Here is a 14,690-nt window from a genome sequence, read left to right on the forward strand (position 1 = left end):
CCTAACCCTGGGCTTGGTTTCAGGGTTAGGAACTCAAATGAAATCACACAGCCTGGACCCACATCAAGTGCCAGAACTAGCTAGTTATGTGACTTTTGAGGCTTAGTTGCCCCATCTGTAAAACAAAGATAACAAATGAGCCCTTAGAGCAGGGTAAGTGCTCAGAAAAGTCCGCCTATAACACTTCCAGCAACAGCCTGCTCTCAGGTTGTCCTGGGCAAGCTCTAACACCCTCACTTTTGGGGGAACACCATGAAGCATACTTTTCCCACAGAAGACACTTGGCTTTTTCCCTGACTGGGACACCATAACTGGCTCAGGAAAGGAGGTCCTCCATTGCCCTGAGAGGGTTCAGGTCCACAGACTTGACACGGGGAAGAAGATTGAAAGAACTTACGGATACCTCAGGAAAGGTAGTCTCTACCCAGACAGCAGGTCCTCTTGGAGAGCTGGCAATAACCTGAGACCTGATTTGAGGCTGGGCAAGGGGAATGAGCTAGCACTGCATCCAACAGAACCTGCCCTCCTGCACGTTATTGCAGGCCACCTGGCTAAGTGCAACAACTCAGCTCAGCATAGGGAGGGATAAGGGCCAAGACACCAGAAGAAAGAGATCAGGAAGAAATAGGAATATCCCGTCTGAAGGGGGCTACCATCAATCCCTCATAGCCATCCATGCCACAAGGGTCTCAAATCTGCACCAACCCTCACCTCAGTGCAAAAGTTCAGATCCTTCCCAAGAAAACCACACACAGTTGGCAGAGCCCTAGAGGTTGGGGGGGGGGGGGCTTCAAACAGCAACAATGTATTCCTTTCAGTGGGAAAAGGAAGTTCCTGGGCCCTCCCCATCTGCTAGAGCAGGTGGTCTTTGAAGGAACAGGCTGATTGGAGGCCTCTGTCACAAGGATAACAGCCTCTTACCTCTGCATTAATCATGATCAGTCAGAGCATCATACAATGCCTTCTTAAAAGAAAACTAATCTTGGGGTGCCTGGGTGGCTCAGTCGGTAAGCGTCCAACTTCAGCTCAGGTCATGATCTCACCGTTTGTGAGTTCGAGCCCTGCATCAGGCTCTGTGCTCTGTGCTGACAGCTCAGAGCCTGGAGCCTGCTTCAGATTCTGTGTCTGTCTCTCTCTCTGCTCCTCCCCCACTCACACTCTGTCTCTCTCTCCAAAATAAATAAACATTTAAAAAATTAAAAAAACAAAACTAAACTAAACTTACTACTCCCTAGAGCCTTCCCAGAAGGCAAGGCACTCTCCAAGTGAGAACAAGGAAGCTCAGATCCCAGAGCCTCTCCCACAGATGGTTTTCAAGGCTGGGACTCTTCTTTTGTAATTTTGTTTATTATTGAATCAACTTAAAAACTCAGCAGCATGATCATGGGAAGAAAAAATTCCACAAACAGTGAAGCAGCTTCTTGGCTTCAGAGCCAGCGCCGGGCTCCTGTGAGCGTGTTGAACAGGTAATCTCTGCCTGTGCCTGAGTTCAAACGGTCAGGAGGGAGAGAGGGCACTGCTGGACTCAGCAGAACAGCCTCCTTCCCTTAAAGGTAGGGGAAGACATTCCAGAACCCTTGGTGAGACCCTCCTTCTGCTTGATCCAACTTGTCCCTTCCCTCCTTTCTCAGCAATCCTGTGAGGTCTAGCTCAAATGCACAGGAAGCATCCTTGATTTCCCCAAACTGAACACCAGCTTCCCTAAGCCCAGTGCCAGATTAATCTGCCATAAATCACTGATGACAATGTAATATCTGGGGGCCTTTCCCCTCACCACCGCTTCTGCCATGGGCAGGAACCAGACCAGGTCTGAGTCACCTTCTGGCCCAACAGATGTTTGAGAAACATTGGAGTGAGAACAGACCCCATTCAGGGAAAGAGTAGATAGTGGATGCCTGGTGGTAGGAGGAGACGCTGAGATGGGGTAAGGATAGAAAGTGGACCCAGGTGAAGAGTAGTTTGGGAAAAGGGGGACTCACGGGAGTCCTGTGCTCTGCCATCAAAGTGCTGCTGATGGGAAGAATGAGAGGGGGTAATGAGTTGAGCCCTGCCCCCAGGAGCAGGTGGAGGTCTGCTCCCATAGGGGTCAGGATCCCACCTCCCTCCTCCATTCTGATGGTGCTGGCATGGGCTCTACCACAGAGGTAGCCAGCCACAAGGAAGGAGGCAGGCTTGGGAGGGGAGTCCTCTAGAGCAGTCCAGTGCCCACTATACAGGATGGTATGTTGACGTACCAAGCTCAGGTCGACACTGCTGGGTGCCTGGGACATCTCCATTCTCGGTGCCTCCATGAACCCCTGAATGGACTCCTCAGTTCCCTGGATGCTGGGGCAAAGTAAAAGCACGAATACAGGATAAGGCTCTTGGCCCCAGGCTGAATTTAAGAGATGGACTCTCAGGCATAGAGGTATGCAAAGGAAACTAACCCGTTTAGTAGCAAAGCCTGGGCTGGTTTGCTTGGTGTCTGATGCATCTGGACCAACCTAAAATGACAGGAGGAGGGACCAAGCAGTGAGGGCTGCAGACCTGCTGACTCCAGGAACCAGCACCATCCATCTGCCCCCGTATACTGGAGATAGCCAATGTCCACATGCAATGCCTACACTGTTACCCCACCTTCCCCTGGGTCAGTCCTGCGCCCATAAAAAACTCACCCTTAGGGGCAGAACAAGTGTCAAGTGGAGGATAGGGGTCAGGAATAGGGGCAAATGCCCAGTGCATGATAGACTCTGAGTGTCGAGCACTGGGTCTCATCCACACCCACTCCATTCCAAGACCAAGCTGTGCCAACAATGGAGACAATTTCCCCCTAGTGCCTCTCTGCCTCTAACCTGATGACCTCTGGAGGGAGAGCAGCCCCCATTAATAGCAGTTTGCCTGCTCATCAACTTGGGCATTGTCACCAAATCTTGGTGAAAGCACCTATCACAGATGAGGTCCATTAATGGGCTGGGGCAAGAGCCCAGGAATAAGAACCCTACCCCTGGAAGAGCCTGAGGAGGAGCCAGCCCAGAGCCAAGACAAAGAGGGCGCTGGTCACTGTCAGCACCACCACAAACCAGGGCTCCGGCTGCCAGAAAGCCTCTGTGTCGGTCACAAGCAGGGGTGTCATCACTGAAGGCACCTGAAATGGGGGCCACAGACCTGGCAAAGTGATCATCCAGCCTTCAAATCACTCCAAGGGTTGGGCTACCCCACACCCCAGAGTTGCTCTTCTGTATTGCCAGGCTCCTTATGTTCAACGGTTCCCTCTGGAATGCCTTCCCCCATAGTTCCACTTGGGGAAACTGGATCTCCTTGCCCTTCAAGATCCTTTCGTCCTACCCCCCAAGGTCCCAAGGACCCCCTCTCACTGTGGATCTGTGGGTGCGGGTGGCCACTGTGCTGGCGCTCCAGGGAATTAGATGCACACTGACGGTGGCTGTGGTACTGAGGTGGGGGATGGAGGGACCTGCATCGGCCACACGGATCAACAGCTCATAAGTATAGAACTGCTCTGGCCAGAGAGGCCCCAACAAGATGTTGTTGTACACCAGGGTGGCTCCTTGCAGGCTGAATCGGCTCTGACTATTCCCTGAAAGCAGAACAAGGGGACCGTTGTTGGCCTTGGCCTGCTCCTTCCCCAACAGCCTGGTGGCCCCCATGATCCTCACCTCCCACAATGCTGTAGGAGAAGGCCAGACGCTGTGGCTCCTGAGGAACCCAACATGACACCTTGGTCACCTCCACACTATGGCCCAGGAGAGCGTAGATGGTGAGTTCCTGAAATGGAGGCTGACATTCCGGGGCATGGTCGTTCACATCCTGCAGGAATATAGCCAGGTCACCCCAAATCCTCAGGCCAGCCCCTCAGTCTCCTCCAGAGCCTAGGTATCAGGCAACAGGCTCCAAAGGTTTCCATAATGAGGCACCATCCCTCTTCAACCAACTAACGGAGGAAACTTAGGCACAGGGTGGAAAAGCAGAATGCTAGAGGAAGATGTGAACACTTTCCAATTTTTCCCAAGGCCTTGGGGCTCAATTACCTCAACCTCAATGGTAATTGTACAGGAACCAGAGCGGTGGTGAGTGGGGTCCTGGTCTTGGCCATAGTCAATCAGCAGGACATTGAGCCTGTATAATGTCTGCAGCTCATAGTCCAAAGATCCCAGGAGATGAACCTCCCCTAAAAGAGATGCCCACAGCCTCAGCCTGCAGAGTCAACTCTGGTTCCAACCCTCCATCCCAGCCCTGGGGTGGGAGTACCACTGAGACGGTCCACAGAAAAGATGGTAGGCCCGCCAGAGATGTAGTATTCAATGTTGTTGTGTGGGTAATCCTTGTCCATGCCCACCACAGAGCCCAGCAGAGTGTGGGGCCCTGCATCTTCCCGGATCCGGAACTTGTGTGGGACACAGGCTGGGGAGAACTCGTTCACAGGAGTCACCATCACCAGTACTGGCACTTCAGCTGGAGGCCATTTGACAGTCAAGGAGCTGGCATGGGGTGCCCAGCCATTCTCTAGGGTCTAAGGGGGGAGACATGGCCCTGCCCTGGGGGTTTAAGGAGGGAGAGGGTCTGGAAGGAGGACGAACAATAGCCATTCCTCCCTGGGTGGGGAGGTGTCTAGGAGAGGAGACATATGTCCCACCCTAGGGAGACAACTGTGCCCTATTGATTTCTGTGGGAGGAGAGGTGACCCTATCTTAAGGATGGGGAGAGAGGTACAGAACAGCCCTGTCCTGGATGTCCAGGCCTGGGCATGGTTACTCACTGGTCATCAGGGGCTGACCACCATCGAGCACCAGGATGGAGGCTGCATGCTGAAAGCAGGCCCCACGAGCATCACAGTCCAGTGTGGCATTCACCTGGCCAGAGGGGCCACAGAGTGAGGCTGAGTCAAGGCCTAGAAAAGTCTAGAGCCACACTGGGCCACCTCAGGTCAGGGCAACCACACATGGTCAACCCTGAGCCTCTGCTTTCCAGCTCTGTGGGTGCAGATTGGCTCCACCACCATCTCCCTCATGGCAATGGTCTCAGCTCCCACAGACCTTTGCCCCCCGACCCCTCCACCTTACAGTCCCCAGCACCCTGCATGTGGGTCAGGAGGCAGGGGCTGGGCACCTCCAGGACCCTGTCTCGAAGGCAGAGGCTAGCTGAGCCAGGAGGGCTGTGGAACTGCAGCTGGTAGTCGAGGATGGAGCCGGGAGAGTCTGGATCAGCACAAGTGAAGGTGTTCAGCACGGTGCCCACCGGCGTGGTCTCGGGGATTTGAGTCCTGGGAGCAGAATGCCGGCGGCAGGGCAAAAGTCAGTCTGGACCAGGAGAACCATGGTTCTCATCCCTATAGCTTACGTAAGGTTCCTGTATACTCACACCAGCATCGCTGGGAGGCAGCGCGGAGGCCAGCGGTTGACCGAGCGCACGTTCACCGTGAGCTCGAGCTCCACGCTGGCCCACGGCCTGAGCCGTTCGTAGGCCTTCACTCGCAGTCTAGTGACCGCCGCGCCCGCGGCCTGCGCTAACTCCAGAGGCGCGGTGGTGCGAATCACACCGTCGGCTGGGCGGGGTAGGGGCGGGGAATGCTGAGTTTAGACCCGCCCCCAGGTGGGTTTGGTCCCCACCCTCACACCTAATCCACCCTCAGCGGGAGGGGGCTGAGTCTGGCCACCCCAGCTGCCTCCTCCAAGGCTCGCCTCTAATTCTAGCCCGGCCCCCAAACGGCACCGCGCCCGTGTCTGCCTGGGTTTCAGCCCCGTTTCTCAGCAGGGCGAGGAGGTAGTGCGGATCACTGTGGACCAGCCTGGGAGGCATCCCGCACCGCTCCCCACTATGCCCCTCACCACGTCCGATGGAGAAGAGGGGGCAGGGCACCGGGGAGAGGATTTCGTAGCGCACGTCGAAGCCCCGGGCCCGGACCTGAACCACCTTACCCCCGGGGGGCAGGTCCTCCAGGATGGTGATATTCGAGGCTTGCTTCCTGGACCAAAAGGGGGAAACTAGCTATGCCCTTTCCCGCTACCCCTGGCCCTGCCGGCGTGCCCCTCCCCCGGGGCTTCCCTCATACCCAAGCTAGCTGGGGACACCCCAGCAACCCCACCCCTTAACCTCACTCCCAATTCCCTGGGGCTAGGCCATGTCTCCTTCACTGTACTCAGGGTAGGGGAGCCTTACAGGAAAGAGATCAGGCTGGAGGGAACAGGCAAAACTTTCACTTTGAGCATCCCAAGGCAGCTTCGATTTTGTCCAAAAGTCACCAAAATCTGAAGCTGGAAGACCTGCAGTGCACACAGAACAGTAAGGGAACTACAGTGTGTGTATACCTGTATGTCTATGCCCAGTCGTCCCTTCAAATAGCAACCGCCCCCCCCCCCAACCTGGGGCCCTCCACAAGGAGCCCCCACTCCCACCCCATGATCTCTATGCTTACAGGCACTCCTTTAAGTCCCATTCTTGGGGCCATAAATATTTCCTTTAGGATGCAAACAGCTCAAAGAAGTGTGATATCTGAGTTATTCACAATGAAACATCATTTAGAGTTACTAAGAGCCAGTCACTAAAACATGGAATTTTAAAGAAGGAACTTCTCAGGGCACCTGGGTGGCTCAGTAGATTAAGCATTGGACTCTTGATTTTGGCTCAAGTTATGATCTCACAACTCATGAGTTTGAGCCCTGCATAGGGCTCTGTGCTGACAGTGCAGAGCCTGCTTGGGATTCTCTCTCTCCCTCTCTCTCTTCTCCTTTCCCACTTGCACTTTTTCTCTCAAAACAAATAAATAAACTTTTTTTAAAAAAAGGAATGGAAATTTTAAAGAAAGAATTTCTCAGGACTCCTGGGTGGATCAGTTGGTTAGGCATCTGACTCTTGATTTCAGCTCAGGTCATGATCTCACGGGTTGGTTCGTGAGTTCAAGCCCCGCATCTGGCTCTGCTCTGACAGTGCAGAGCCTTCTTGGGATTCTTTCTCGCTCCCTCTCCCTCTGCTCCGCCCCTGCTCACACTCTTTCTCAAAATAAATAAATAAACTTCAAAAGCAAAAAACAAAAACAAAACTTTTAATGTTTAATTTTTTTAATGTTTATTTATTTTTGAGAGAGACAGAGACAGAATGCGAGTGGGTTAGGGGCAGAGAGAGACACACACACAGAATCCGAAGCAGGCTCCAGGCTCCGAGCTGTCAGCACAGAGCCCGACGCGGGGCCCGAACTCACAAGCTCATGACCTGAGCTGAAGTCGGACGCTCAACCGACTGAGCCACCCAGGCACCCCGACAAAACTTTTAATGTTTAAAAAAATAATAACAACGAAGGAATTTCTCTAGCCTTCTCCAGATTGTACTAGCCACTTTACCCAGAACTTTCTCTTCCTGTGTGAATGTTTTGAACATTCTCAATTCTATTAGAGGCATGAGGGGCTCCCTTTTCTTTCTGGAACTCCAGAACCCATCACAGAACCAGGCAAATGTGGGAGAATAGCCATCATGTGGCAGCATGTACAGGTGGCTATGTCTGAACACGAGGCAGCAAAATCTAGGAGGCCAAGAACAAACAAACCTCCAGGAAGTGGTGGCTCTGTCCATTGTGTGCCCCATCCATGGGTATCCCCAGGTCCCAAGTCATGCTCACCTTTTCAGCCTGGCCTTTGAGGCCCTGGGATGGCACCAGCAGCCAACCTTGACCATTGATGGAGAAAGGTCCAGGAAAGTATGGAGGGTCCTGGGCACTGATGATATTTATCTGACGGGACAGAGATGCTAGAAGCCCCAGCCTCAGCCCCCAGTGCCCCACAGCATCCTTGCCAAAATCCCCCAGCAACCTAGCAAGTACCTGTCCACACCAAACCCTCCCATACCCCGATACAGGGTGGGTCCCCAACCTCCACCCCTGGCCCCGATCCTCAATCTTCTCTGGTTTTAAACCAATTATTTTGCTTTTTAAACTGCATTTATTTTGGGGATTACAAAAGTAACACAATTTTCAGGGAGAATTCAGTACACACAGAGAACATGAAAGAACACAAGCCCCTGAGATGTCCTTATAGGAACAGCCATGGTCTTTGGGGATGGGCAGCCAACAGCGGCTCTCTCCAAGAACATACATCACGCAGAGGCTTAGCTGACACTAAAGTGTTCCTCTGCTGGGCGGGGGGGGGGGGGGGGGGGGGGGGGCGGGGGGGAGTGGCTAGAGAGGGGCTGGGACAAGAAGGGGCCCAGTTTGGTCTCCCCATGTGCCTCCCTCATTCTGTTCCCCACTACCTATGTGCTGGGCTCACCTGGGCACGCTGGACTTCCAGGCCTGGCAGCAGCAGAGTGTACAGTCTGGCCCCAGGTGTGACTGTTTCCAGAACCTGAATGATTTCTCCAGCTAGCCAGAGGAGAGGTCAGGGAGGCTTTGTTCAGGCCATGCCTGCCCACCCCCTGCCTGCTGCCCCTGGCCTCACCTGGGCTGGCAAATCGGCCAGCACATGCACTATGACCAGGGTCCCGCCGCACATCCACAGAGAGTGGTCCCTCCATCACATGGTTGCCGCATGTGAACCGCAGCTGCAGCTTATAGTGATTCACCGATAGAGCATCCAGCCGGGCCGAGCTGCTTAAGGTCACCTGTGGCAGGTAGGCAGTGCATGTGGGACTGTAGGCTCTCCACCCCCCTATACTGCCTGTGGCTTTGTGAATTTAGGGACTGCCCGTGTTCCCCCATGGCTCCCATCTGTGCCCATGACCCTACCATGCCCACATAGATCCCCTGCCACCTGGTCAGGCTGGGTGGGTTGAAGAAGGTGGTGGGTGGCTGCACATGGACCAACTGCAGGGTGGGCATGTGAGAAGTGCAGTTGAAGGAGAAGGACTGAAGGATCGTGCCGGGTCCCTGGCTCTCAGAGACATTTATGAACCAGGGCAGGCAGTGGAGTTCTGTGAAGAAGAGACAATTCAGACTGGAGGTCCCCCCACACACAAGCATAGTCCTGACCTTCTCCCTCAGGGCCTGGTCACATCTAGGGGCCAAGCAGCCAAAACTCTTCCTTGTCCCCCATATCCAACAATGGCATAGCTCATTTCACAGACGTGAGCACTTGGTTGAGGAAGCAGCCATGATAAGAAATGAGGGTCAGGGAGTTAGATCTTTGCCCTTTTCCCTTGCTCTCCCCCAGCCCCTGCACTCCATGGTAGCTTATCCAAGAAGGGTCACAATTCCACTCCAGTGTGGAATGGGGGGTTGGGCGTGAGAACTGGGGTTCCCCCACCCACCAGCTCCTCACCAGAGACAGTCAGAGCAAGCAGAAGCGTCAGGATCCTGAGCAGTGCCATAGTGGCCTCAAGACGCAGACAGCAGAGGAGACTCCAGAAGACCAGCTCACCCCGTTGTCAGGCTCACCCCGTTGTCAGGTGAGTCGCTTAAACACAGCTGGGCAGGCTGCACTCCTGAGCCTCCCAGATTCTAGCTCCGCCCATCCCTGGTGACTTGAGCTCTAGACTCCAGGCAGGCATTAAGAGATCTGGACAACCCCAGGTTTCACTGCTTCTGATGAATCCCTCCGTTCTTACTACAACCCAAAGGAAATGTTAGGGGAAAAGGATCAAATTTCAGGTAGGGAAACTGAGGTTCAGGGAAGTAAGTCTCAGTCATGCAGTCCTTGGAGACAGCACAAGCACAGCACCCAGGAAAACTGGGCTCAGGATTTGCTACCCCACAGAGTCCAAGCCCCAGTTGCCCACTTCCCCTCACCATTAAAACATTATCTGTCTACAAAATCTGAGCCCAGCCATCAACAAAATCTCTTAAAAGTTGTCTACATTCAAGAAGCAAAAAGAATCCTTGGTGATATAAATCAAATTAGTGGTTATGTGGGGGGGGGGATATCAACTGGAGGGGGCACAAAGTGGCCTCTTGGAGGAGCTGGGGACAGTTTCTACCTTGATCTAGGTGACAGATGCATAAGTGTCTACAGACTTTAACATTTATTGAGCTGGGGGCACCTGGGTGGCTTAGCCGGTTAAGTGTCCAACTCTTGGTTAGGCTCAGGTCATGATCTCATGGCTTTGTGGGTTTGAGCCGTGCATCAGGCTCTGTGTTGCCAGCATGGAGCCTGCTTGGGATTCTCTCTCTCTCTCTCTCTCTCTCTCTCTCTCTCTCTCTCTCTCTGCCCCTCCCTCCACTTGTGCTGTCTCTGTGTCTCTCAAAAAAAATAAATAAACTTTAAAAAACATTTATTGAGGGGTGCCTGGGTGACTCAGTCAGTTAAGCATCTGACTCCAGCTCAGGTCATGATCTCACGGTTTGTAAGTTTGAGCCCCACATCAGGCTCTCTGCTGACAGCTCAGAGCCTGGAGCCTGCTTCAGATTCTATGTCTCATTCTCTCTCTGCCTCCCCACTTATGCTCTGCCTCTTTCTGTCTCTCGAAAATAAATACATGTAAATTTTTTTTTTAATTTATTGAGCTGTACCTTTGAGAGTTGTCCAATTGTTATATTTATGCTATATGTCAATTTTTAAATTTTTTTATTTTTTAAAGTTCATTTATTCTGAGAGAGAGAAAGAGAGAGAGAGAGAGAAGAGGGGCAGAAAGAGAAGAGAGAGAACATCTCAAGCAGGCTCTGCACTGTCAGCCCAGAGCCTGATGTGGGGCTCAAACTCATAAACCTGTGAGATCATGACCTAGGCCAAAATCAAGAGTCAGACATTTAACAGACTGAGCCACCCAGATGCCCCAAATTTATATGTCAATTTTTAAAAAGTTGTTTACACTTGCTCTTTCCAGTTCTTCATCTCTCACTTGCTTCTGCCCCACTATCATCATGTTCGTCTCTCCCTTCATGAAACTGCCCTGTTGGAGTCCTCAGAGACCTGCATACTGCCAGCTTCAGCAATTCATTCTCCAATCTTATCTCCTTGGTAGCATTTGACACTTGCTCCCTTGGCTCCTAAAGTGCCCACACTCTGTTTCCTCCCACCTCCCCAGCTGCTCCTGCTTAGCTCCTTTGCTGGTTCTGCTTTCCTACTACCACCCAGAGGAGTGTTCCAGGACTCAGTCCTGACTGCTGCCCTCCTCTGTCTATACTCACTTCTCCCATCTCCAAGTCAATGGCCTTAAATACCATCCACTCACTTTGCCTCCCAGATCTAAGGCTTCAGTGCTGATTTCTCTCCCACATTCCAGAGTCACCCAGTGGCTGACCTGGCATCTCATATAGGATGTCTAACAGGCATCTCAAGGGTCACATGTCCACAAATAATCATTTGGTTTTCCTCCCCAAACCCGTTCTTCTCCAGTCTTTCCTGGATCAATTCACAGCAATTCCATCCAACCAGTTGTTCAGGCCAGAAATCTAGGAGTCATGCTAGATGCTCCTCTTTCCCTACTCATATTCATACATCAGCAAAACTTGATATTAACTCCAGAACATACCCCAAATTCACCCCCTTCTGTGCCCCAGCCCCACGCAGACCCAGGCCCTCCCTTCTCTTGGTGGATGAGGGCAGGAGCCTCCACTCTGATCACAGAGTGGTTCTCCTAAAGCAGATGGGATTATTTAAACAGGAGCCAGCCCAGGCCATTCCCTGCTCAAAAGTCCCAGTGCTCCCCCATCGCACCACAAACAAATCCCTATATTTCTAAGGCCGCTAGGAGACTGGTTTTGCTGATCTCCTCATCCCCCCAACTACCACTGTCTAGACACTTGGTCCTTCTTTGTCTTAAGCCCTGTCAAAATCCTCTCTTGTCCGGGCCTTTAACTGGCTGATCCATCTGCCTAGAATACCCCTCTTTTTTTTAAGTGTATTTTTATTTATTTTAATAGAGATATAGAGAGCAATTGGGGGAGGGGCAAAGAGAGAGGGAGACAGAATCCCAAGCAGGCAGCAGTACGCTGTCAGCGCAGAGCCCCATGGCCAAACCGTGAGATCATGACCTGAATCAAAGTCAAGAGTCAGACCCTCAGCCGACTGAGCCACCCAGGTTCCCCTAGAATACCCCTCTTCTTTATCTCCCATGATGGCTCACTCAGATCACATACAGAATGCTGCCTCCTCTGAGTCCCCTCTCCCAAACAAGCCCGTCTGCCCCCCCATTTCCGGTATTTTTCTGTCTACTGATTAGTCTTGTCTCAAGTTAGACTGTATCCTCGAACCTAGCCTTGGATCCTGGAGTGGTCTCCAGGAACGGACTCGGACCATTCTGGGCAGAGAGCGCCGCCCTAACCCTCCTGCTCTCACTCTCCGTAGGCTAGTGGTGCGGGCAGAGGGAATGCGGATGTTGCGGCAGGAATCGCGGCTAACCGAGCCCTCCCCACTAGAGGGCGGCCCCGCCTTGCTTGGCCCAGATGCAGGACCGAGAGGGTGCGGGCTGGGCTTTGGCTGAAGCCCCTGCTCTGTGCTGCCGCAAGGTCCAGAGCTCCTGGAGTCCTCATTGGGGCCGGACCCTCCCATCACTTCCAGGGTCTGTCGAGGCCGGTTTCAGGACCGAATACAGTAGGTCGCGCCAGGAATGGGCCACAACACTGCTAGATCGACGGCTGGGGGCGCTCTGTCCTCACGTGGGCGTAGCCACCGGATCCGCGAGCTCTTGAGGCCCCCTGCGGGAGGGACTGCAGTTCTATCCCGGGAAAAACGGGGAAGCTGAGGCTACTGCGGGGAAGTGACTTGTCCTAGGTGAAGCAGCGAACCTGGAGTGAGCTGAACCGCCCAGGGTGGTCGGGGAAGTCCCAGGCCAGACCCGCCCGGGTTCGAGACACAACCCAGCCCCTCGCCCCCAGAGCTCGCGGGGAGTGGGGAGTGGGCGTCAGGCACATCCACCCGTCAGTGCCCGAGGGGCGGGACCACTTCAGTCCCTCCCCGGCCCCATTGGCTGCGGCACCAGGGGCGGGGCGCGGCTGCCAGATGTTGGGGCGGTGGCGGCGGCGGGAGCTACGGAGAGCGAGGAGCCGCGGCGCCAGTCAGAGGGCCAGGGTGCCGCTGGCCGGCCCGCTGGGCCCGTTCCGCGCCGGTCCCGCTGGAGTTCGAAGAGGAACTGGCAGGCCTGGCGGGGGCTCCGGCACGGGCATGCATAGCGCTCGGCTTGACAGCTTCCTGAGCCAGCTCCGCTGGGAACTGGTGAGACTTGGGAGCGGGTGTGGCTTGTGAGGACGCGTGTGGGGTGCCCAGCTGCCGTCCGGCCCGAACGACACACGGGTAGGGGGCCGTCCCGAGTGCCCATCCAAGGCGGGATGGGGGCGGGGAGGCGCAGATGGCCCAGATGGCCCGCATCGGGTTTCGGACTGTTGGGGGCTGCCCTGGGCATCAAGTAACAGCCGCCCAGCTGGCCAAGCTGCTGGGGCGGCTGAGGATGGTGGCGGGGAGAAATTTATTTTGGGGCTGAGCAGGGGGCTGCGAGGGACTAAAGAGGTGCTAGAGCTGCTATGGATGCCTTCTACCCCAGGCTGACCTGTACTTCTTCTACCCCCCACCTGGCAAGTGCTCTTTCTCTGAAAGACGCTGTGAGCTTTGGGGAGCTGAATCCCTCAGGAAACAGGGGATGCTCCCCCACCCCCAGCCCTGAACAGGACTTACTTCCCGATGCAGGCGGGCCCACAACCCTGCCTCCCTCCCTGGTGGCGGGTACCGACTTGCCCAGCTCTGCGTGCTGCAGCCTGCCGGACTGCCACCAGGTCGGCTGACGCGAGTCACACGAGCTACGTGTGCCAGCGCCCCCATGCCGGCCCTGTGCCCACTAGAGGCCTTGCTGCACAGGCCTGCAGGCCTATCCAGTCCTCCTGGGCCTTCTGCTTTGGGACTAGTTTGGCTAGGTAGGCAGGGGTGACAAGCACTACCCTTCCAACTTGGGCCCTCTCTTCTTCCACAGCTGTGTGGCCGGGACACTGGCTCACCCCCCATGTCTGGCCCCCTTCCACCATCCCCCAAACCTGGCCCAGGTGTTTGGCTTAGCCATGGACTCAGGGCCTCAGATGCCTTGGAAGAGGACTCAGTCGGCTGTGTGGAAGAGGAAGAAGGTATGGTGACAGGAGACAAGGGTATTGCCTTGGGGAGCCCAAGGGAACATGTCCTGGACTGGGACTCTGGCTTCTCTGAGGTGTCGGGCAGCACATGGAGAGAGGATGAGCTGCCTGTACTCCAGCACCCAACACCCCCAGCATGGCCCCCCCATAGACAGCGCCTCTCGGCCAGTGGCATTCCCCTGCCTAGCAGGGCCCCTGTGGCCGGTGCACCACCTGCCCGTCGACCACGGCCCAAGTCTACACCAGACGCTTGCCTGGAGCACTGGCGGGGCTTGGAAGCTGAAGACTGGACTGCAGCCCTGCTGAACAGAGGTCGTAGTCGCCAGCCCCTAGTGCTGGGCGACAACTGCTTTGCTGACTTGGTGCACAACTGGATGGAGCTACCAGAGGCAGCAGGTGAGGGGGATGATAGTGGTGGTCCCCGTGCCCGTGCTCGGCCCCCTCAGTTCCTGCTTGGGCTCTCTGAGCAGCTGCGGCGCCAGCTGGCCAGGGCACGCAGGGCTGCTATGGCAGGAAAGCGACTGTCATGCCCACCTCGCCCGGAACCTGAACTGCCTGCAGATGTCTCACGATTTGCAGCCCTCATGAGCTGCCGAAGCCGTCAACCCATCATCTGCAATGATGTCAGCTACCTCTGACCCTGCCCTCCAGCCTGGGACAATAAAGGCCTTTCTCTGGTCTATCCTGGTTCCATACCCCTGAGGCTCTAGGAGGTGGC

General features: G+C 54.8%; 2 protein-coding genes across 15 annotated transcripts; one reads left to right on the plus strand and one right to left on the minus strand.

The window, feature by feature from the left end:
• Nucleotides 1-1,328: 1,328 nt before the first annotated feature.
• Nucleotides 1,329-10,056, minus strand: CDHR4 (cadherin related family member 4). 12 transcript variants are annotated; one of them, XM_003982238.6, is made up of 19 exons: nt 9,240-10,056; nt 8,708-8,892; nt 8,421-8,583; nt 8,253-8,344; nt 7,607-7,717; nt 6,154-6,257; nt 5,823-5,959; nt 5,356-5,539; nt 5,104-5,257; nt 4,754-4,847; nt 4,246-4,449; nt 4,026-4,165; nt 3,654-3,804; nt 3,354-3,574; nt 2,982-3,124; nt 2,427-2,483; nt 2,235-2,325; nt 1,980-2,007; nt 1,329-1,483 (listed from the first exon to the last, which is right to left on the minus strand). In XM_003982238.6, the coding sequence occupies exons 1-19, from the start codon at nt 9,286-9,288 to the stop codon at nt 1,428-1,430; spliced, it is 2,364 nt and encodes a 787-aa protein (XP_003982287.1). In that variant the 5' UTR covers nt 9,289-10,056; the 3' UTR covers nt 1,329-1,427. The 12 variants fall into 12 exon arrangements, 9 of the variants coding, with proteins under 9 accessions (XP_003982287.1, XP_006928839.1, XP_019677230.2 ...); XM_006928777.5 differs by having other exon boundaries at nt 1,980-2,010; XM_019821671.3 differs by having other exon boundaries at nt 1,329-2,010; nt 4,249-4,449.
• A 1,817-nt stretch (nt 10,057-11,873) lies between these two features.
• On the plus strand, nt 11,874-14,652 carry INKA1 (inka box actin regulator 1). Of its 3 annotated transcripts, none has more exons than XM_045050337.1 (2): nt 11,874-12,449; nt 13,819-14,652. In XM_045050337.1, the coding sequence occupies exon 2, from the start codon at nt 13,849-13,851 to the stop codon at nt 14,608-14,610; it is 762 nt and encodes a 253-aa protein (XP_044906272.1). In that variant the 5' UTR covers nt 11,874-12,449; nt 13,819-13,848; the 3' UTR covers nt 14,611-14,652. The 3 variants fall into 3 exon arrangements, with proteins under 3 accessions (XP_044906272.1, XP_003982288.2, XP_044906267.1); XM_003982239.6 differs by lacking the exon at nt 11,874-12,449 and adding an exon at nt 12,492-13,070; XM_045050332.1 differs by lacking the exon at nt 11,874-12,449 and adding an exon at nt 13,009-13,148.
• The last annotated feature ends 38 nt before the right edge of the window (nt 14,653-14,690 follow it).

This window comes from Felis catus, chromosome A2 (genome assembly GCF_018350175.1).
Source record: "Felis catus isolate Fca126 chromosome A2, F.catus_Fca126_mat1.0, whole genome shotgun sequence".
Lineage (NCBI taxonomy): Eukaryota > Metazoa > Chordata > Mammalia > Carnivora > Felidae > Felis > Felis catus.